A 24,854-nucleotide genomic window follows, 5' to 3' on the forward strand; every position below is an offset into this window, starting at 1 on the left:
CTAGCTTGGGATACTCCGTGTGAACTTATATTGTTCAGTATTCGACAATGTGGTGCAGAGTCAAGTGCCTCAAGGTCATCTAGGAAAAGGCGCCTAACTGTTCACCTACCTGTTCACCTCGTGAGTCACCGGTACTTCCTCTTGAGCTTCATAAGAACAAATAAAACCTCTATGCGTTAATCACCTACGGGCTCGACAATGAGTTTTACGGTTAGCGGTTTTTGAAGGAGCTTCAGCGCGGCAGTCAGTCGTTAAAGTGAAATCTACAGACGTGTCGAGAGCCAAGAGTTGGTCGGAGGAAGTATTCGAATGAAAGCCAAGTAGTGCTCTGAATTTTACGACTGCCTCTCGGAATAGCATTGCACAGTAATCCGCAAGTACGAATGCCGTCAAATTTCGTGAAAGTTGAAGTTTTATTCGAATCTTTTTTGTCATGATTAGTTTACTATAATTCAATCATTCCTTTCGGAAAACTATATAATAAACTAGTAGCGGCACCTCAGTCAGCTGTGCTTAATGTGCAGGCCTTTTTTATGCACATGTGTTCAAGATACCTTCGTAAAAATGGGAATGACCTACGCATTTTCCAGTTGTTTAGGGTGCATCGTCGCACCAGCGACCTGCAATAAAATTCTGCTAGATTTAGAGCAAAGACTTTCCCATAGTCTATATAGATACGTACGGGTATCCTATCACACACCTTTCCCCTATTGAGCGATTTCCTACGTCCTTCGTTGATGTGATGACTGGAAGTTCACTTTTCATGGCTGCCTTAGCATGTAAATCATCAACTTCTCTCTTCCTCCGATAGAGATTTTCTGCATACTTCTTTCTCCGGCCAGTATTTTAATACTGCCTCACTTTACATTGCATCTCTTCATTTAGTTTATATGATCCACAAGTAGCACCACATTCTGATTTTCAAACGCTCATGTCACACTTTCATACGACGCACTGCTCTACGATTTTTTCTTCAATTTCGTCTGGTAGTTTGTTTTTATTCTATGTATATTGTACAAATTACTAATGTTAGGCTCAGAAGTGTAGCAGGTCTGGTGATAAACGTATAAATCAACGTGTAAGACTACCTTTCGATTTACTTATACAGTCGCAAAAAGGTATCAGATTATATAGATAGTAGAAACGAAAGGTTTTCACGTCGTGTCTAGTAGTAACGTTTTTTTTTCATGAAAACACATCGTGGAAATGGTGCGCCTACTAAGATCTCTGTTCCAGCAACCGTAATTGTTAATATGTACTCAATCATACCGTTTAATCTTATCAATGTTCTCCTTCCATTCGGAGATAAGCCATGTCTCTAGACTGTAATTAGAAAAAAATATACTCAATTTCTAGTTACGATCTCACGACACAACTGTCAAGCTTTAACTGTCTCCAGTTTAATCCCTGTACTCACATGTGTGTCTGCAGGAATGCAACTTCCGTAATTAATTCACTGTTCTTATCACCTGTATATGTAAGTCCGCAGGCAAATTTCAGGTCTTTTAATCATTACAGATAGCATTAGCGTTTCTGGTGACTGCTGGGCATTATATGCAATTTTATATATCTATTCGGAATACTTTACGAAAATTTTTATGATACCAAATTACTTTCATAACCAATATTTCATTTAATGGAAAGACACTGAATTTCAATCAATGACTCATTGCCATTAATTAGTAGATTTTTACAAGTATCGCTTTGTCTGTTTTTAATAAGCTGTTAATAACTTGTGGTTGATCGTGATGATTATTATTGTTTGAAGGAAGACATTTTGGTATTCCAAAGTCACTGTAATTTATTTAATATATTGTAACGTTTTGAAATTTCAGTTTACACTGAGCTGACAAGTCATGGGTTGGCGGTATTCACATATACAAATGGCGGTAGCATCGCGTAACGTGGTATAAAAGAGTAGTGCATCGGTGGAGCTGCAATTTGTACTCAGGTGATTCGTGTGAAAAGATTTCCGATATGATTACGGCTTAACGATGGCAATTAATACACTTTGAACGCGGAATGGGAGTTAGGTGCATGACTCATTCCATTTCGAAAATCGTAAGGAATTCAATATTATGAGATCCACAATGTCAAGAGTGTGCCGAGAGTACCAAATTTCAGGCAATACCTCTTATCACGAACAATGCTGTGGCCGACTGACTTCACTTATGCAGTGGCGTTTGCATTGTGTTCTCAGTTCTAACAGACAAGCAACACTGTGTGCAATAACCGTTGAAATCAGTGTGCGACGTACGACGAACGTATCCGTTACGACGGTGCAACGAACTTTTGTATTGATGGGCTGTGGTAGCAGACGATTGATGTGAGTGCAGCACGAAATTGCTGCAGCGTCTGTTCTGGTGTCATCACTTAATCGGTTGGATCCTAGACCACTGAAAAACCGTGGCCCAGTCGGATGAGTCCCGCAAAACATATCTATTTAAAACAGCAGATAAAAATTCGCTTGATACCTTCCTAAGAGAGAATCTCCACTTCTTTCAAGCTAATTGTTGTGTACATAGTTCCGCGTAGTCAGCGCGTACACAACTTTGCCACTAGAGCACGCCCCGCTAAGCACAACAGCGCAGGCGCAGCGTTCGTCCGTCTCCACACTACGAGATGGCGCTGTCTTAGAGACGGACCAAATTCTGCTTCCGCCGATCCGCGTATTAATATGTAACGCAACCAATGAGATTGTTGCTAATATAGAACCTTTACTCCTCGCGTATCACACTCGCGCAGTGATACCTGAACGCTTGAGGTATTATAACGAGTGTACAGACCTCCGATTAGTCAGTCTGCATTAGTCTGTACCAGTCTATAGTTAAGTTTCAGTTTGCGCCTAATAAGATTATCATATTCCTGTACATAGCCATGAAGATAAATGTATAGACACTTTGTCACGTATCAGAGATATGTGAGAATAAGATTAACGTACCAAGACCAAAGGAACTTCAGATTGTCAATTGTAAACAGCATCCAGAATCAAGTTACGTAATATCTATGCTTTTTATTATTTTAGTAAATGTGGGTGAAAATTAATCAAGTTCTGTTTAAAGTTGGTCACCGTCAATCTGCTACTCTAAGCATGCAAGTGGCATTTCTATCGTCTGACCTAACGGCAGAAGATAAACACTCCACAATAAGACCACGAGACATATTTCTGACACTCACCTACTTCGTTACAGCGACAAGTCAAATAATCTGATGATGTGTGTACCGAAGGTCTTACTGTACGCACACCACACTAATTATGTAAGTGTAGACCAGATATGACTCAAATTCAAAGTTACAGGATCGACAGCAATAGATAGATTCACACCGCATAAGTTAATAAGAGACGGGACAGATCCACCAAGGTACACAAAACACGTGAGAACACTGTTGCAGAAGCAACGAAAAAAGTATGCCAAATTCAGAAGAACGCAAAATCCCCAAGACTTGCTAAGTTTCACGGAAGCTCGAAATTTAGTGCTGACGTCAATGCGAGATGCTTTTAATAGTTTCCACAATGAAACATTGTCTCAAAATATGGTAGAAAACGAAAAGAAATTCTGGTCGTATGTAAAGTACACCAGTGGCAAAAAACAGTCACTGCGCAACAGCGATGGAAATGTTACCGATGACGGTGCCACTAAAGCGGAGCCAGTAAATGCAGTTTTCCGTAATTCCTTCACGAAAGAAGACGAAGTAAATATTCCAGAATTCGAAACCAGAACAGCTGTTGACATGAGTGACATAAAAGTAGATATCTTAGGAGCTGCGAAACAACTCAAATGACTTAAGAAAGGCAAGTCTTCCGGTCCAGATGGTATGCCGATCAGGTTCCTTTCAGAGTATTCAGACACAATAGCACCTTTCTTAGCAGTCATATACAACCGCTCACTTGACGAAAGGTCTGTTCCTAAAGACTGAAAAGTAGCACAGGTCACACAAATATTCAAGAAAGGGAATAGGAGTAACCCATTGAATTACAGACCCATATCACTGACCTCAATTTGCAGCAGGACTTTGGAGAATATACTGCACTCGAACATTATGAATCACCTTGAAGAAAATTACTTATTGATACATAACCAACACGGATTCAGAAAATATCGTTCTTGTGCAACACAGCTAGCTTTTTATTCCCATGAAGTAACGAGCGCTGCCGACAAGGGATCTCAGATCGATTCCATATTCCTAGATTTCCAGAAGGCTTTTGATGCCGTTCCTCACAAGCGACTATTTTATCAAATTGTGTGCATATGGAGTATCGTCTCAGTTGTGTGACTGGATTCGTAATTTCCTGTCAGAGGGGTCACAGTTCGTAGTGATAGACGGTACATCATCGAGTAGAACAGAAGTGATATCTGGCGTTCTGCAAGGTAGTGTCATAGGCCCTCTGCTGTTCCTGATTTGCATAAATGATCTAGGTGATAATCTGAGAAGCCCCCTTAGATTGTTTGCAGATGACGCTGTAATTTACCGTCTAGTAAAATCTTCAGACGATCAATTCCAATTACAAAATGATCTAGAGAGAATTTCTGTATGGTGCGAAAAGTGGCAATTGGCACTAAACAAAGAAAAGTGCGAGGTCATCCACATGGATACTAAAAGAAATCCGATAAATTTTGGGTATACGATAGATCGCACAAATCCAAGGGCTGTCAATTCCACTAAATACCTAGGAATTACAATTGCGAGCAACTTAAATTGGAAAGACCACATAGATAATATTGTGGGGAAGGCGAAACAAAGACTGCCCTTTGTTGCCAGAACACTTAGAAGATGCGACAAATCCACTAAACAGAAAGCCTACATTACACTTGTCCGTCCTCTGCTGGAATATTGCTGCGCGGTGTGGGATCCTTACCGGGTAGGATTGGCGGAGGACATTGAAAAAGTGTAAAGAAGGCAGCTCGTTACGTGTTATCGCGCAATAGGGGTGATGGTGTCACTGATATGATACACGAGTTGGGGTGGTAGCTACTAAAACAAAAGGGGGTTTTCTTCGCGGTGAGATCTATTTACGAATTTCCAATCACCAACTTTCTCTTCCGGATGCGAAAATATTTTGTTGACATCCACCTACGTAGGGAGAAAATGATCATCATAATAAAATAAGAGAAATCAGAGCTCGAACGTAAATATTTGGGTGTTCCTTTTTCCCACGCGCCATTCGAGAGTGAAATGGTAGAGAAGTAGTATGAAAATGGTTCGATGAACCCTCTGCCAGGCACTTAAGTGTGAATTGCGGAGTAACCATGTAGATGTAGATGTGGATTTCAGTTGGTAAGAGTAGAGGGCAGGGTTCGAGTGTGACGCAAACACCACGAAGCCATGGATCCAAGTTGTCAATAAGGTATTGTGCAAGCTGGTGGTGACTCCATGGTGGTGTAGGCTGTATTTACATGTAATGAACTCCGTCCTCTGGTCTAAGTTAACCGATCATTGACTGAAAATTGTTATGTTCGGCCACTTGCATACTATTTACTGCCATTTATTTTATTAGTGACAGTCACTGGAGCACAACTGTTCGCGATTGGTTTGAGGAACATTCTGAACAATTCGAGCGAATGATTCGGCTACCCAAGTAACCAAACGTAAATCTCATATAACACTAATGAGACATAATCTTGATGCCAGTTCGTGCACAAATTCCAGCACCGGAAACTCTTTCGCAGTTAAGGAAGGCTATAGCGGCAGCATGGCTCAATGTTTCAGCAGCGGTTTCCAACGACTTTTTGAGTCCAGACACATCGAATTGCTGCATTACGTCGGGAAAAGGGAGGTCCGACATAATATTAGCAGGTATCCCACGACTTTTTTCACCTTAGCGTACAGATATTTAGCAAGATAAGTGAGTTATTGCATAATATCTCTATTCTACGTGTGCTGATTAGATTAGATTAGATTAATACTTGTGCCATAGATCATGAATACGACACTTCGTAATGATGTGGAACGTGTCAGGTTAATAAAAGATGTCTGTACAAGATATTACATTACACAAAATATTGCATGACACTAATGTTTAAGTTTTTTTCCCCCTTAATTTATATCTAAAAATTCAGCCAATGAGTAGAAGGAGTTGTCATCTAGAAATTCTTTTAATTTATTTTTAAATGTTGGTTGGCTATCTGTAAGGCTTTTGATGCTGTTTGGTAGGTGACCAAAGACTTTTGTGGCAGCATAATTTACCCCTTTCTGTGCCAAAGTCAGATTTAACCCTGCATAGTGAAGATCATCCTTTCTCCTGGTGTTATAGCTACGCACACTGCTATTACTTTTGAACTGGGTTGGATTATTAACAACAAATTTCATAAGTGAGTATATATACTGTGAGGTTACTGTGAGGATCCCTAGATCCTTAAATAGATGTCTGCAGGATGACCGTGGGTGGGCTCCAGCAATTATTCTGATTACACGTTTTTGAGCAATGAATACTTTTCTACTCAACGATGAATTACCCCAGAATATGATGCCATACGAAAGCAGTGAATGAAAGTAGGCGTAGTAAGCTAATTTACTGAGATTCTTATCACCAAAATTTGCAATAACCCTAATAGCATACGTAGCTGAACTCAGACGTTTCATCAGACCATCAATGTGTTGCTTCCAGTTTAACCTCTCATCAATGGACACACCTAAAATTTTTGAAAATTCTACCTTAGCTACAGACTTCTGTTCAAAGTCTATATTTATTACTGGAGTTGTGCCATTTACTGTACAGAACTGTATATACTGTGTTTTATCAAAATTTAAAGAGCGTCCGTTTGCCGAGAACCACTTAATAATTTTGTGAAAAACATCATTTACAATTACATCACTTAGTTCTTGGTTTTTGGATGTTATTACTATACTTGTATCATCAGCAAAAAGAACTAACTTTGCATCTTCATCAGTGTGGAATGGTAAGTCATTAATGTATATCAAGAACAGTAAAGGACCCAACACCGAACCCTGTGGGACTCCGTACTTGATTACCTTTGCAAGTCTGCAGCGAGATTCCCAGTACGTACATTACCCCTGTGACCCTCTGCCTGCAGAGCTGTTCCACCAAGTGCTGCCGATGAGCGGGTCTGCGCACGCGGCGTGGGCCATGGAGAAGCCCGAGGACGCCATCAGGGCGGCGAAGAACATCGCGCGCCTCGCGGGCTGCAACTCGACCAGACCCGAGGAGATGGTCGGCTGTCTGCGCTCCGTCCCCATCGCAAATCTCTCCGATATTTACATGGAACACGCAGCAAGTATTTATTCTAACTGTCATTTCTATGGTCTTCTTTTCGAAAAAAAGATAACGTGGGAAGCTTTTAGATTTTTGTGGAAACGTTTTGCACGTAAAACAACATTAAAGTAGTTAGTACTCCATAAAAGTGGGGCTATTACCAGTGTTCACGAATTATGAAGATAAATTGTCTCGTACAACCAGCTGATTGATTCATGCGTAGCACTAGGCAACTGCTGGTCTTGTATGCATATCTGTATAGTATGAGAAAGTGGGAGTTCTTAAGAGCAATGCCACGTATGTACACGCCATCTTAAAACGGTTTTAGTAGTATCACAGTGAAGGAGGCCGTAGTCGCAGGTGGTATCATAACATAAAATACACTGGCTGAAAAAAGGAGGGGACGAAACGGAATGAAACTTCAGACGTTGAGAGGGTGTGTGATGTTATTTCAGTGATCACAAAATGGAAGTCAAATTCACACAGAACTTGGCAGTATGATTGCAGTGATCAGTACTACGTTGCTCGCCCTCTGGCCTGCACTGATTCGTTTGGGAAAGGTGTCAGAAGCCACTGTATCCTCTCTTGAGGTAAGCTGACCCACAACTGCTGTAGCTGTTCCTCGAAGTCCTGGCACTGCGACAGAGTGAACATCCGAGCAGGTTCCCCGCGTGTTGGCCGAGCGAGGTGGCGCTGTGGTCAGCTCGCTGGACTCGCACTGGGAGGACAACGTTCAAACCCACGTCTACCCATCCTGGTTTAGATTTTCCGTTATTTCCCTAAATCGCTTCAGGCAAATGCCGAGATGGTTCTTTTCAAAGGGCACAGCCGATTTCCTTCCCCATGCTTCCCTAATCTGAACTTCTGCTCCGTCTGTAATGACCTCATTGTCGATGGGACATTAAAGACTAATCTCCTCCTTTTCCACCTGCGTTCTATTGGGGACAGGTCTACGGATCCCTCCCGCCACGGAAATACCTCAACATCACGCAGACAATTCATAGAGACATGTGCCACATATGAACGAGCATTGTCCTGTTGGAAAATGGCATCACGATACTTTCACATGAGAGGTAATATTATACAAGAGGATGCACCATGTCCAGGATGTACCATTGTGCTGTCAGAGTTACCTCAATCGTTATCAGCTCTGACCTGAAGACATTTCTGATGGCACCCCATGTCATGACAGCAGGACTAACATTGCTATGTCTCTGTAAAGCATTGGAAGAATGGGACCTACCCTGGGCCCTGACATTCTCACTGGCAATGGTCGTCCAGGGAAATGCAGAATGACGATTCGTTGTTCGTAGCTAAACACAGTGCAACTCCATTCGTCAGCAGACCATGCTTCCTGGTCAAGGCAGGACACCAAACGCAGCCGTTTGTTTTGTTGTTTTAACGACAGCCTACATGTGGGATGGTAATTCCCTAGTCTGGCTGCTGCCTGTCTGTAACCAGCGGGGTAGGATGATACTTAATGTTTCAGGGAATCCATTACTTGTTAACGGATGGCAGAAGCTGATGTGAAAGGGTTATGATGTGTGTGCTACACATTGCAGTGGTTCTCCCTTGTTATGGTCAGCTGTGGTGCATTGGAACCCTGACGACGAGTAAGGTGGCTGGTAGACAGTCGGTAGGGCACATGGGGAGAGCACCGGAGAGTGGTGGGGGTTGCAGGCAGGCGCTGTAGGGGAAATGCTGAGCCCTGGAGGGGAAGTGCCACTTCAAACTGAAGCCTACACTCACACTTTTTGTAGATATTGAGTACAGCCACTCCCCACCCAGACTTGCATGGTGGTCATTCCAAAAGATCTGCTGTCCTCTCTGCTTAGGTTAGTATCTAAAATTAAATCTGCTGAAAAAGCAACAATGATATTCTAGTCACGTTTGCAGCCAGGTCATGCAATCATATAGACCTAACACTATCACGATCCATCTGGCCATGAGCTTCACGTGAGAGCGCTGTTGGCTAGAAGTGATCGATGCCATCAATGGCAGTCATTTCTTTTGTGCTGGGGAAGACCAGCACAACAGCGTATGAGCCAGAAATCGACGTTGCTGCCCTCTAGCGCAAGTGATAGCAAAAACGATGAATGGTTATCGAGAACCACTGCCGATACATTCGATCGTTGTTTTGTCAGATAAAACAGGGTTCCAAATCTTACTTAAAGCGTAACTCTTGTCTCTATTTACCAATGTATCGGAGTCCTGCGGATGTTCGAAATGAGGGCTTACTCCATCTCAGACGCAGAAGGCTTGACACAAGAGATGCAACACGTCAAGCACGTGTTAGTGCAAAATGGCTACATAGAGAAACAGATCCTTCGTGCCTTCGAGATTTGACCCTCGCCGGAAACAGTACAAGATGCGTGTAGATCAGCGGCTTTTTTACCATATGCTGCGGGAATATCTTCAGGAGAGAACTGATTTTAGGATGATATAATACCAAAATTTATTTCGTTCGCCAGCCAATATTAGAGCCCTCCTTGGCTCAGTAAAAGATGACCTAGGATTGAGGAAGCCGGACGTTTACAAGAATCTATTCATTGTGTGAAAACGTATATTAGCTAAAGCATTCGCATCATTCACGACAGATGTACTGAGTACTATCGCCATACATGATTAATGCAGCCTGACAAATATGTGAAATACGTAGTGGTGGAACACTCTCTTAACGAGGGGTGTGGAATGTTTTATGATGCGTCTAGTTATTGGGACAGTTTTAATGGAAGCAGCTGAGACTCTTGGCAGATAACATTATAAATAGAGACGAGGCAGCACCGTCGGTTTCTGGCGCCCACGCTGTTTGCTCTTCCACTGCAAATAATAGTGCCCACTTTCATAGTAGCCGTCCGGAGTGGCCATGCGGTTCTAGGCGCTACAGTCTGGAGCCGAGCGACCGCTACGGTCGCAGGTTCGAATCCTGCCTCGGGCATGGATGTGTGTTAATGTCCTTAGGTTAGTTAGGTTTAAGTAGTTCTAAGTTCTAGACGACTGATGACCTCCGAAGTTAAGTCGCATAGTACTCATAGCCATCTGAACTTCCATAGTATCAAATCAGTTCCGTCGATATCAGCAAACAGCCACTTCTCAGCGAGGTAGATCCTCAATTGGCCTCACGAGCGCTGAGTGCGCCCTGCTTGTCAACAGCACTCGGTAGACCCAGACGGTGACCCATCCAAGTGCTAGCAAGCCCGACAGCGCTTAACTTCGGTGATCTGACGGGAACCGGTGTTACTACTGTGGCAAGGCCATTGGCTTCTTTATCATCAAGAGCTCCTCAAATCTCGCCATATTGGAAATTACGTCTAGCGCTTCCTTCTGCATATTCAGCCGAGAACTGTATTTCGTGATGATGACTCCCAACGCTGAAAAACGACCTCACGTATGTATGATGTTGCAAATGGTATCAAAACTCGTAGGGTCTTGTTACATCTGCATCTACATATACGTGATTACTCTGCTATTCACAGTAAAGTGCTGGCAGAGGGTTCAATGAAACACCTTCAAGCTGTCTCTCTACCGTTCCACTATCGAACGGTGCGCGGGCAAAACGAACACTTAAATATTTCTTTGCGAGCCCTGATTTCTCTTATTTTATCGTGATGATCATTTCTCCCTATGTAGCTGGGTGCCAACAGAATGTTTTCGCAATTGGAGGAGAAAACTGGTGATTGAAATTTCATGAGAAGATCCCGTTGCAACGACGTCTTTGTTTTAATGATTGCCACTCCAATTCACCTATCATGTCTGTGGCACTATCTCCCCTATTTCTCGATAATACAAAACGAGCTGCCCTTCTTTGTACCTTTTCGATGTCATCCGTCAGTCCCACCCGATGCGGATCCCACACCGCACGTCAGTACTTCAGAACAGGGCGGATAAGCGTGGTGTAAGCAATCTCTTTAGTAGACCTGTTGCATCTTCTGCCAATGAATCGCAGTCTTTGGTTTGCTCTGCCCACAAAATTATCTATGTGATTGTTCCAATTTAGGTTATTTGTAGTTGTAGTCCTTAAGTATTCAGTTGAATTTACAGCCTTCAGATTTGTGTGAGTTATCGCCTAATTTAGTGGATTTTTTTTTCGCCGTAACTGCCGTCTGCTTCACATCTGCTGTGCACCGAGCTACGTTAATTTAAGTATTAACTGTGTTTTTCTTACTTCTCACTTCTTCTTCCGTGTGTTTTTGCTTTTAGGAAGCTTTAATTTTCGAGTACTAGTAATAGTGTTCCATAGATTTCGTGTTTGTTTTGAATACAGTCCAGAGACAGATAGTGCTTATGTTCATTGTTTCCAACAAGAAGTGTCAAGTAACCACAGTTTAGTCAGCTATCAGCCGCCTTTAGTGAATTAGCAGTCTAGTTAAAAGTTGATTAACTCTCTACAGTAAATTGTTGATTTCTTAGGATGGATAGGATGTGTGACTGCTGTGTACAGACGCAGCTCGCCAATGTTCACGAACAGCTAAACGTGTTGATGGCCGTCTTCAGGCTGCTGCCTCGGAGTGCAGCGGCAGTGGGGTGTCTGGTGCGTCGCATGGTATACCCCAGGTGTTACATGCTTCACCCACGTTCCCTGCTGTCGAGACATCTTCGTGGGTACCGGGCACGGTTGGGCCACCCTCTCCCCAAGGGGAGTGTCGGGTTCAGCGGCGTTCGCGGCGCACGAGGCGGTGGGTCAATGTGGAGGCTGGCCGTGTGGCATCGCCCGCTCTGCCCGTAAGTGGACATGTGGCCGCTCCTTCAGCAAGGTCCGAGCAGGCACACGGGGGGAGGGGTTTATTAGTGATTGGGAGCTCCAACGTTAGGTGGGTGATGGAGACCCTTAGGGAAATAGCGGAAAGGTCGGGGAAGAAGGCCAGTGTTCACTCTGTCTCCTTGCCGGGGGGTCTCATCCGAGATGTGGAGGAGGCCCTGCCGGCGGCGATAGAGAGCACTGGGTGCACCCGACTGCAAATTGTTGCTCATGTCGGCACCAATGACTATTACCGTCTGGGTTCAGAGGTCATCCTCAGTTCATACAGGCGGATGGCGGAGTTGGTGAAGGTTGAAAGCCTCACTCGCGAGGTGGAATCTGCGCTAACTATTTGTAGTATCGTTCCCAGAACCGATCGTAGTCCTCTGGTTTGGAGCCGAGTGAAGGCTTAAACCTGCCGGCCGTGGTGGTCTCGCGGTTCAAGGCGCTCAGTCCGGAACCGTGCGACTGCTACGGTCGCAGGTTTGAATCCTGCCTCGGGCATGGATGTGTGTGATGTCCTTAGGTTAGTTAGGTTTAAGTAGTTCTAAGTTCTAGGGGACTGATGACCACAGATGTTAAGTCCCATAGTGCTCAGAGCCATTTGAACCATTTGAAGGCTTAAACCAGAGGCTCAGACGATTCTGCGGAGATCTGGGGTGCAAATTTCTCAACCTCCGCTATCGGGTGGAGAAATGTAGGGTCCTCCTGAATAGGTCAGGCGTGCACTACACGCAGGAAGCGGCTACAAGGGTAGCGGAGTACGCGTGGAGTGCACATGAGGGTTTTTTAGGTTAGAGAATTCCCTGCCTAGGCTCGACAAGAAGCCTCCTGAGACGCGACAAGGTAGTAGTAGGCAAAATGCAACAGGGAATAACAATATTAATGTGGTGATAGTAAACTGCAGGAGCGTCTATAAAAAGGCCCCAGAACTGCTCTCATTAATAAACGGTCACAATGCCCACATAGTACTAGGGACACAAAGTTGGCTGAAATCAGATGTAAACAGCAATGAAATTCTAAACTCAGATTGGACTGTATACCGCAGAGACCGGCTGGACAGTAAAAGGGGAGGCGTGTTTATAGCGATAAAAAGTGCAATAGTATCGAAGGAAATTGACGGAGATCCGAAATGTGAAATAATTTGGGTGAAGGTCACGGTTAAAGCAAGCTCAAACATGGTAATTGGATGTATCTATAGGCCCCATAGCTCAGCATCTGTTGTGGCAGAGCACCTGAAGGAAAATTTGGAAAATATTTCGAGTACATTTCCCGACTATGTTATAGTTCTGGGTGGAGACTTTACTTTGCCGGATATAGACTGAGAGACTCAAACGTTTATAACGGGTAGCAGGGACAAAGAATCCAGACAATTTTTTTTAAGTGCATTATCTGAAAACTACCTTGAGCAGTTAAACAGAGAACCGACTCGTGGCGATAACATATTAGACCTTCTGGTGACAAACAGACCCGAACTATTTGAAACAGTTAACGCAGAACAGGGAATCAGGGATCACAAAGCGGTTACTGCATCGATGATTTCAGCCGTAAATAGAAATATTAAAAAAGGTTGGAAGATTTTTCTGTTTAGCAAAAGTGACAAAAAGCACATTTCAGAGTACCTGACGGCGCAACACAAAAGTTTTGTCTCACATACAGACAGTGTTAAGGATCAGTGGACAAAGTTCAAAACCATCGCACAATACGCATTAGATGAGTATGTACCAAGCAAGATCGTAAGAGATGAAAAAGAGTCACCGTGGTACAACAACCGAGATAGAAAACTGCTGCGGAAGCAAAGGGAACTTCACAGCAAACATTAACATAGCCAAAGCCTTGCAGACAAACAAAAATTACGCGAAGCGAAATGTAGTGTGAGGAGGGCTATGCAAGAGGCGTTCAATGAATTTGAAAGTAAAGTTCTATGTACTGACTTGGCAGAAAATCCTAAGAAATTTTGGTCTTATGTCAAAGCGGTAGGTGGATCAAAACAAAATGTCCAGACACTCTGTGACCAAAATGGTACTGAAACAGAGGATGACAGACTAAAGGCCAAAATACTAAATGTCTTTTTCCAAAGCTGTTTCACAGAGGAAGACTGCACTGTAGTTCCTTCCCTAGATTGTCGCACAGATGACAAAATGGTGGTAGATATCGAAATGGATGACAGAGGGATAGAAAAACAATTAAAATCGCTCAAAAGAGGAAAGGCCGCTGGACCTGATGGGATACCAGTTCGAATTCACACAGAGTACGCGAAGTAACTTGCCCCCCTTCTTGCAGCGGTGTACCGTAGGTTCAAAAATGGTTCAAATGGCTCTGAGCACTATGGGACTCAACTGCTGAGGTCATTAGTCCCCTAGAACTTAGAACTAGTTAAACCTAACTAACCTAAGGACATCACAAACATCCATGCCCGAGGCAGGATTCGAACCTGCGACCGTAGCGGTCTTGCGGTTCCAGACTGCAGCGCCTTTAACCGCACAGCCACTTCGGCCGGCGTACCGTAGGTCTCTAGAAGAGCGTAGCGTTCCAAAAGATTGGAAAAGGGCACAGGTCATCCCCGTTTTCAAGAAGGGACGTCGAAGAGATGTGCAGAACTATAGACCTATATGTCTAACGTCGATAAGTTGTAGAATTTTGGAAAACGTATTGTGTTCGAGTATAATGACTTTTCTGGAGACTAGAAATCTACTGTGTAGGAATCAGCATGGGTTTGGCAAAAGACGATCGTTTGAAACCCAGCTCGCGCTATTCTTCCATGATACTCAGAGGGCCATAGACACGGGTTCACAGGTAGATGCCGTGTTCCTTGACTTCCACAAGGCGTTTGATACAGTTCCCCACAGTCGTTTAATGAGCAAAGTAAGAGCATAAGGACTATCAGACCAATTGTGTGATTGGATTGAAGAGTTCCTAGATAACAGAACGCAGCATGTCATTCTCAATGGAGAGAAGTCTTCCGAAGTAAGAGTGATTTCAGGTGTGCCGCAGGGGAGTGTCGTAGGAGCGTTGCTATTCACAATATACATAAATGATCTTGTGGATAACATCGGAAGTTCATTGAGGCTTTTTGCGAATGATGCTGTAGTATATGGAGAGGTTGTAACGATAGAAAATTGTACTGAAATGCAGGAGGATCTGCAACGAACTGACGCATGGTGCAAGGAATGGCAATTGAATCTCAGTGTAGACAAGTGTAATGTGCTGGGAATACATAGAAAGAAAGACCCTTTTATCATTTAGCAACAATACAGCAAGTCAACAACTGGAAGCAGTTAATTCCATAAATTATCTGGGAGTACGCATTAGGAGTGATTTAAAATGGAATGACCATATAAAATTAATCGACGGTAAAGCAGATGCCAAACTGAGATAACATTGGAAGAATCCTAAGGAAATGCAATCCGAAAACAAAGGAAGTAGGTTACAGTACACTTGTTCGCCCACTGCTTGAATACTGCTCACCGGTGTGGGATGCGTACCAGATAGGGTTGATAGAAGAGATAGAGAAGATCCAACGGAGAGTAGCGCGCTTCGTTACAGGATCATTTAGTAATCGCGAAAGCGTTACGGAGATGATAGGTAAACTCCAGTGAAAGACTCTGCAGGAGAGACGCTCAGTACCTCGGTACGGACTTTTGTTGAAGTTTTGAGAACATACCTTCACTGAGGAGTCAAGCAGTATATTGCTCCCTCCTACGTATATCTCGCGAAGAGACCATGAGGATAAAATCAGAGAGATTAGAGCCCCCACAGAGGCATACCGACAATCTTTCTTTCCACGAACAATACATGACTGGAATAGAAGGGAGAACCGATAGAGGTACTCAAAGTACCCTCCGCCACACACTGTCAGGTGGCATGCGGAGTATGGATGTAGATGTAGATGTAGGTGTAGTGCTCATGTGAATAGCTTCACACTTTTCTTTATTCAGGGTCAATTGCCACTTTTCGCACCATACAGATATCTAAATCAGTTTGCAATTCATTTTGGTCATCTGATGACTTTACAAGACGGTAAATGATGGCATCATCTGTAAACAATCTAAGACGGCTACTAACATTGTCTCCTATACCGTTAATATAGTTCAGGAACAATAAAGGGCCTACAACACTTCCTCGGGGAACGCCGGATATTACTTCTGTTTTACTCGATGACTTTCCGTCTATTACTACGAAGTGTGACCTTTCTGACAGGAAATCACGAATCCAGTCGCACAACTGAGGTGATTTTCCATAGGCACACAGTTTGGTTAGAAGACGCTTGTGGGGAACGGTGTCGAAAGCCTTCTAGAAATCTTAAAATATGGAGTCAATTTGACATCCGCTGTCGATAGCACTCATTACTTCATGAGTATAAAGAGCTAGTTGTGTTCCTCAGCCGGCCGAAGTGGCCGAGCGGTTCTAGGCGCTTCAGTCTGGAACTGAGCGACTGCTACGGTCGCAGGTTCGAATCCTGCCTCGGACATGGATGTATGTGATGACCTTAGGTTAGTTAGGTTTAAGTAGTTCTAAGTTCTAGAGGACTGATGACCTCCGATGTTAAGTCCCCTAGTGCTCAGAGCCATTTTTTTGTGTTCCTCAAGAACGATATTCTGAGAATCCGTGCTGTGTGTCAGTAAATCGTTTTCTTCGATGTAATCCATAACGTTCGAACACAGTATATGTTCCAAAACCCTACCGCAAATCAACGTTAGTGATATGGGCCTGTAATTCAGCGGATCACTCCTATCTCCCTTTTTGAGTACTGGTGTGACTTGAGCAATTTTCCAGTCTTTGGGTGCGGATTTTTCTGTGAGCGAGCGGTTGAATATAATTGCTAAATATGGAGTTATTGTATCACCACACTCTGAAAAGAACCTGACTGGTATACAATCTGGACAGGAGGCCTTGCCTTTATTAAGTGATTTAAGCTGCTTTGCTTCGCCGAGGATATCTACTTCTATTTTTCTCATCTTGGCAGTTGTTCTTCATTGGAATTCAGGAATATTTACTTCGTCTTCTTTGGTGAAGGAGTTTCGGAAAAGCGTGTTTAATAACTCTGCTTTTGTGGTACTGTCATCAGTGACTTCACCGTTGTTATCGCGTAGTGAAGCTATTGATTGCGTCTTGCCACTGGTGTGCTTTAAGTATGACCAGAATCCCTTTCACTCACGTTAGCAAGTTTATGGTATTGCATTTCCCGAAAACGTAATAGCTACAAAAATACTGATTGTTTTTGATTGATAATGCTCGCCAAATATTAAGTCTGTCGGTACCAAATGCAGTCACAGTTTTTAGCCACCGACCTGCTCAATACGCCACGCGGCATATATGTCTTATCTCGTCACAAAATTCACTTAAATATTCCGAAATATCTACACACGCATCGGAATAATTATTCCGTCACTTTCCAACACTTTTGATGTATGAAACACAGCTAGATCCGGCAACTTATCATTTCCATCGGAACTACTAATGCACACGTCCGATCTCTTTCATGGCTAGCCTTCGACCCCTCCTTAGAATCCTCTAAGTCTTCTCTACCAGCGGGGAAAGGCGCGCGAAGAATATTGCTTTACCAGTGGTCAGTTTACTCAACAGCCAATAGCAAAACAACACTCTCCCGCGTCAGTCCGCGCTTTTCATCCATAACCAATCGCAAAATAGTAAACCTCACGACTGCACTTCTTACCGACGCTATTATCTAATATGCTGAAGTTTTGCTTATGAATAAAGTTATTTAATGTTGTTATTTATACCTGAATTAACTTTCCCTTTACCATAAACTTACTTTACAAATCTATTCTACAAAAATCTCCTTTGTCCATATCCATACTTCTTCGAAATGTTCCCACACTATATCCTACTACATAACTCGTTAAACAATTATCTCCATATTAACCTTAAACCACACTCACGTATCATTCATACTGCTAAAACACATTTACAACATTTTACATACATAAAAAGAGATATAATACAATACTAGAACAGTTTATGAAAAACATTCAATTACTGTAGTGCACTCTAGTGGGCACAATCGAAACTAAAATCACAGTCCCCCTATCCAATATTGTCCTCTATCGGCTGATACATAAACTACGTGCTCGTCCAGTCTCGCGTCACCATCTGTCACTATCCGGCTCTGAGACACATCTCCCACTTAACCGCCTCCAAGGGAGGATCGTTATACGGCGCTACGCCTCAATACCCCCACAAACCAACAAATTGTCGGATCCCTGGTAAGCAGACGGACAAACAAGCTATTAACGAGTTGGTCACCATGTTTTGTCTCATCAGTGTGATTTCCCCTGGCGGGGCCCGTACCACAGGTGCAGCCCAGTGACCTGTCGACCCTAAACACAGCCCCGGTGCTTGTGTGATTCGCTGATGAACACGCGGGCCTCGTGCTCGCCTGCTGTTTCCACAGATGTCGTTCTGGGACAACGACGTGGACACGCTGGTGGGCGTGACGCCGGTGGAGCAGGACAGGCGGCTGCGCTCCCCCGCCGTGCTGCCTGCCTCGCCGCGGGAGCTGTGCGCGCCCTGGAGCGCCTACCGAGGGCGGCCCATGATGGTCGGCGTCACCAAGCACGACGGACACTTCTTCGTGGGCCGTACGTCACCTCTGATTCACTGCTGCCGCTTGTAACTTTTCTGCTTAAAAAAAAAAAAGATCTTTCTATGTATGTGGACTGTGAGTGCGTGTACACAAAATTAATTAAAATGTATGATAATTAATTGAAACCCTCAGCTGCCGACAGGTGTTGTTGATATACCTCGATTGGGACAGTTGAAAGGTGTGCCCCGACCGGGACTCGAACCCGGAATCTCCTGCTTATATGGCAGACGCTCTATCCATCTTTTTCTTTTCATTGTTGTTCATTGTTGATCGTTGTGTTTGTTCGTTGCGGACGTCGCATGACATCCATTAAAGTTCGTTTGTTGATCTTTCGACTCAGTTTTTTATTACAGAGGCCAACCAGCTCTCTGACCGAACACGCTGAGCTACCGTGCCAGTTGTCCGCCTGAGCCACCGAGCACACAGAGCGTCTGCCATGTAAGCAGGAGATCCCGGGTTCGACTTCCCGCCGGGGCACATATTTTCAGCTGTCCCCATCGAGGTATATCAACAACACCTGTCGGCAGTTGAGGGTTTTATCATTTATTCTAGAGAAGCTGCACGGTCATCAAGGGTATCTGTTCTTTCGAGAACAGTTACTATCTTCATGTATAGTTAAAGGCTACCAGGCCACTGACCTTCGTCTGTGCGAATGCGCACAGGTTGCCCGGACTCTTGCGGGAATCGTCATCTTAGTGGTTGCGAGTAATGAGTGGATGGGCAAATATCTATTAGGCACACTACGTATGTAGATTGTGAACAGCTGGGAATGCGAGTCTCACGGGAAGTGTGCAAGGGATAAGTCCCTGCAGTCGCGCTATTCATCTGTGTCCTCGGTGGCTCAGATGGATAGAGCGTCTGCCATGTAAGCAGGAGGTCCCGGGTTCGAGTCCCGGTCGGGGCACACATTTTCAACTGTCACCATCGAGGTATATCAATAACACCTGTCGGCGGTTGAGGGTTTTATCATTTATTCTAGAGAAGCTGCACGGTCTTCAATGATATCTGTTCTTTCGAGAACAGTTACTATCTTCATATATACTTAAAAATGTGTTACTTATGCCTGTATTGCGAAATCGAGTGAACAGTGGTGTGTTGCCTGACGTCACAGCCGACACTTGTAAAATGTTACAATAGGAATTTTCTGTGACTTATCCAAAGCGTTTGATTGCGTGAACCACGACACAACGTTACAGAAATTACAATTCTATGGTATATTTGGAACAGTATATGAGTGATTTAAGTCATACCTACACAACAACAAACAAAAAGTTTCTTTATATGGTTTAAGTGATTTAAGGAAGTTTCCCACTTCATCTAACTGGGGTGAAATTATATTAGGTGTTCCACAGGGTTCGATCATGGGTCCCCTGCTGTTCTTAATATATGCGAGTGACCTCCCTTCTCATCTGAAACAAGAAGCTAAACTGACACTGTTTGCTGATGATACAAGCATCATTATTAATCCAGTAAAATAAACTCTAATAGAAAATGACACAAATAATGTTATTGATTCGTTTTCTGCGAATGGGCTTGCTCTGAACTTTGAAAAAACACAGTTCATCCAATTTTCTACTGCAAGGAGTACAGTTCCTTCAATAAATATAACACGTCAACAGATGTCAGTAGACAGGGTAGAGGATATTAAGTTTTTGGGGATTCATATAGATAAGAATCGTAATTGGAAAATTCATATTTTTGATCTCCTAAAGCTACTAGGTTCAGCAACTCTTGCAATCAGAATAATTGCTAATATTGAGAATATAGAAATTAGCAAGCTGACATGCTTTGCATACTTTCACTCTCTGGATTCATACGGAATAATATTTTAGGGTAACTCAACACTTAGGCAAAAGGCATTCACTGCTCAAAAGAAAGTGGTTAGAATAATTTGTGGGACTCATAGTTGCACATCTCGTAGGCATCTCTTCAAAAGGTTAGGAATCCTTACAACAGCCTCACAGTACATTTAATCAGTAATGAAATTTGCTCTCACCAACATGGACTAGTTTAAAAACAACAGTGACATTCATGACTATAATACCAGAAGAAAGAAATACTTACACTACCCTCTACTAAACCTGTCTTTGGCACAGAAAGAAGTAAAATATGCTGCCGTAAATCTTTTCGATAAATTACCGGATGATAGACATTAGTAACAGTTTTAAAAAGAAACTGAAATCTTATCTCCTTGAAAACTTCTTCTATACCACAGATCAATTCTTGAATAAATCTGTAGGTATAATATATGCATTTTGTGCCATTTCAGGGAATGGGGTAGGTAATAAAAATTTTAGGCTTAAAAAAATAAAAAAAGAACCTTCGTTCATGTGTCCATTTCTTATGCACTTGACACGTTTCACATCATAACGGTTACCGTAAAATTGATCAATGGAACACGTAACTAATTAACTAACTCTCAATAATAAGCCAAAATAAAACCCATCAAAAGTTACACATCAAATGAACTACCAAATTTTGTCAAATAAATTATCCAAATTACTTTAATAAAGGCCCATTTCTTGTTTACTTACCTAACTTGCGAAATAAGACTCTGAGTATGGAAAAAGTTTTACACACGGATATATCACTCTGTTCACTGAAATGTACTTTGTATAGCAAGAAATTAACTTTCAAACTGAATGCAAGTTATGTGACCTAATCAATGATTAACCGTGTAACAACATTGTTCTGTATATATAGTGTAGCTGTATGACTATGGCCCTGAACTGTTCTTGCACTTACCTCGATAGTGTAAAAGTTCTTTGGAAAGTGGAGCACAGGAAGCAAAGAAGCAGCAAAGCTAAATTAAAATGGTGAACTACAAAATGTTGAAAAGCAAGTGTACTGCCACATGCAGTGGCGAGAAGAGCAACATAGTATTCCTTGCATGGGAATAATTTTGGTTGCTAATGTTCTGCAAATGATTTTTCTGAAACAACCTTATAGCAAAGAATTATTTTGTAGCTTGATTTTGTAATCTCGCCCCCCCCCCCCCTCCTTCCATCTGTTCTCCACATTAAACAATGCCCAGTCCAAGTAATTAATAAGCAATGTCTTTTATGACGAATTCAGAGGAGCGAAGATTACAATAAACTTTCGAGTTTACTTACCTTGTCATGTTGAGATGGCTCCAGTTCTTCTTGTCTAGGGGTCTGATTCTTGAAGCTAAAAATCTAACATCAGGTCCTCACGGTTGGTTTGAACTAAATAAATTGGAAGATTGTTGTTGCAGAATTTTTTTTTGTAGATATATTTTCCATTGATTTTCTCACATTTTAGTATATCCATACAGTATTTTGATTTTTCACATTAACAAAATCGAAATTACATTGTTCGCACCTATCATACAAAGATACGTCCCATCACGTCAGAGGCAAGCTTACTACTCTCTCACTCAGCGAAAATAACAATATTCCAGAGGGTTTACAACTTTTCTTAAAGAATGAATTCCTACTAGTTTTCGTTACATTATTAATTTCGATTATTATTTCATAAATGAATCCAGAAATAAACATAGTAAACAGTACAGGACTGTGTAGTTAATAATAGAAATTTCAAATGTGCAAATAATTCGTAATTTCGAATGTTTCTTAATAAAATAATTTTAATTGTACTTTCAGGACTAGTATTTATCGACTATGGCATCGAAACTAAAATATTTGATAAAGTAATTCCTTTTCATAAATTTTAGCTTGAAATATGACATACTGTGTATAAAATTACATGAAAGTTTTCAGAAAAGTAACTGTGATAATACTGACCTGTGCAAAATTCGAAAGAAAATAATACTGGTATCGACAACCTCAACTACTGTTGAGGAAACGTAATGCTAGGAGAATGTCCCGTTACAACTTGTCAAGATCGTGAATATGAAGTCTCCCTATACCACAACACCTGCACCACAAAAACTGTCAGGTTCGACAGTGTTCCTGGGTTCATTACCTGTGTTCACCTCTCGCCAGCTGAGGGTACGTATTGTACCCAGGAACAATATCGAAGGCGATCGTTTCGGTGTTCCAGGTGTTATGGCGTGGGAAGGCAAAGTGTTGCATGGACGTACCTACAACCAAATCTCTGAATTCGATACACTCGCCGGTCAATGTTACTGTGTACCCCTTTCCTGTGTGCGTCTTTTAAGGGGTGCATTTTGTCCGGCCCCGTTTGCTGAGTGGTCAGCGCTGTAGAACGCCACACCAAGGGACCCGGGTTCGATTCCCGGCTGGGGCAGGAGTTTTTCTCCGCTCAGGGACTGTGTGTTGTGTTGTCCTCATCATCATTTCATCCCCATCTCCGACGCGCGAGTCGCCCAATGTGGCGTTAAATGCAATAAGTACTTGCCCTCGGCGGCCGAACTTCCCCGAATGGGGGACTCCTGGCCCACAATGCCGTACGCTCATTTCCATTTCAGGGGTGCATTTAGCCCTGATTTCATTTTTTTTATGACAATATGAGACATCGAACAGCGCATATCAAGGAGATCTTGGAACGAGGGGATACCTTCCACCAGTTGTCAACCGCGCTGGGGCTATGGAACGCCCTACCGCAAGAACTCCTAACCGACTCTGTGGCCAGCATGTGAGCACATTTCAGAGCATGCCCGCTCTGATTACACATCGCATTAACAACCATGTTCCGCCTTTTGTAATGTCCAGGGATCATCATAAATCGCAATGACTTCAGTGTAATTATTGTCTTTGAATCAGAGTGTCGTTTCTGTTCGTCTCATTGCGTATTTCTTTCTGTTACCTTCTGTACTACACCATAGCACTTGTTTATAAGTACGGGGCAAGTTTCTTCGATCTGTGTTACGTGGCAGTAACACAGAATGCGAAACTTACTTTATTTCTTAAGTTTTTCACCCCAGTGTATTTGATGAGGGGGTAGTTGGGGGAGGAGAACAAACAGTGAGGCCATCGGTCTCATCGGATTAGGGAAGGATGGGGAAGGAAGACGGTAGTGCCCTATCAAACGAACTATCCCGGCATTTGCCTGAAGCGATTTAGGAAAATCGCGGAAAACCTAAACCAATATGGCCGGACGCGGGACTGAACCGAATGCACCACCTCGCTCAGTGTATTTGATGAGAACAGTTCAGATAGTGTACGTTGCTGATCTACTTGGAATATGCATTACAAATTTTTACATGCTATTAAGTTAAAACTACATCTGATTTCTAATTACACTTCTTATCTCTAACGCGTCCTGATATTAGCAGACTCAGATGAGCAAGCCCAGATCAATCACTGCTTCCCTGAGGTACCTTACATTAATAGAAGCTGTGCCAGAATTTTTCTGGAGCAAATTGACAACAAAATATCTAACAACAATGTGAATCCAATGTAACACAAAATAACGTACTTGTACCAGTCTGTTAATGAGATAATTTGTCTCTTATGTGAAATACAGAACCGCTAGAAGACATGCCTCAACGAAAGATATACTTTATACTGTAAAGGAAATGGTGAGAATGCGAATTTCATGGAAAACGAAGAAAAATAATTAATCTGAGTTTTTATTCTACAGGAAGCCCATAGACAATTGAACAGTCGTTCACTACACATGGATCTCGTTATAAATAATCTACCTTTACACTCCTACTTGACAGATTAAACAGAATGCCCCTGAAAGCTTACCTTAGCCTCAAGAGCAGACAACATGTGCAAGTCCAAGGGCTAACAATAGAATCGCAGACAAATTTAGCAATGCAGGAACAAACCACTCTCAGTAGGTGGGACAAACATGTCAAACATGTAAGTTTTTCATAAGCAGGTACACAGGTGACACGAGAGCACTAAGAAGTGACATTCATATTCCAGTTTCACAGAATATGTAATGAACCGGACCCACCATCGAAACACAATTGAAACAGATATATACGCTGTGAAAAAAAAAAGAGAAGAAACAGTGGATAGTGGAAATGATTAGCCGAAAATTGGTATATATATAAAAGGCATCAGTCGAATTCCAAAAGTAATAAATGATGACACAGTTCACAGTAACAACACACCTGTTATAAAAGAGCTGACAAATCATCTTCTCTTTACAGTCGCCTTAGCACCCTTTACAGTCAAAATTCACAGTTTCCCCGAAAATTTAAAAAATAGACAGCAATAGCAATCTGCAATTAGACAAGGCGCTAATGTTAAAGGTGCCACACTGTATGCAGAAACACAGCATGTACGGTGATATGCAAAAAGGGACAAAAGAGGAAAACGTTATTTCAACATATCATAATGCTTAGTTAACGAGGTTTTCATGATAATGGTGCACTGTTGATAGTAGAGATCCCTCCA

General features: G+C 42.7%; 1 protein-coding gene, 1 non-coding gene and 1 pseudogene across 2 annotated transcripts in view; 2 read left to right on the plus strand and 1 right to left on the minus strand.

Annotated features, from left to right (window-relative positions):
• The window catches only part of LOC124620017 (cholinesterase 1-like), a 335,028-nt gene that overhangs the window by 273,192 nt on the left and 36,982 nt on the right, over positions 1 to 24,854 (plus strand). Inside the window, exons 6-7 of the mRNA XM_047146684.1 lie at positions 7,035 to 7,231; positions 18,367 to 18,553. Of these exons, the coding sequence (XP_047002640.1) occupies positions 7,035 to 7,231; positions 18,367 to 18,553 (384 nt within the window). The remainder of the gene's footprint in view (positions 1 to 7,034; positions 7,232 to 18,366; positions 18,554 to 24,854) is intronic.
• Positions 10,358 to 10,475, minus strand: LOC124620512 (annotated as a pseudogene).
• On the plus strand, positions 19,389 to 19,462 carry Trnat-ugu. Its single transcript has one exon. It is a non-coding gene; the product is annotated as a tRNA-Thr (tRNA).

The sequence above is a fragment of the Schistocerca americana genome, chromosome 6 (assembly GCF_021461395.2).
Source record: "Schistocerca americana isolate TAMUIC-IGC-003095 chromosome 6, iqSchAmer2.1, whole genome shotgun sequence".
Classification (NCBI taxonomy): Eukaryota; Metazoa; Arthropoda; class Insecta; order Orthoptera; family Acrididae; genus Schistocerca; species Schistocerca americana.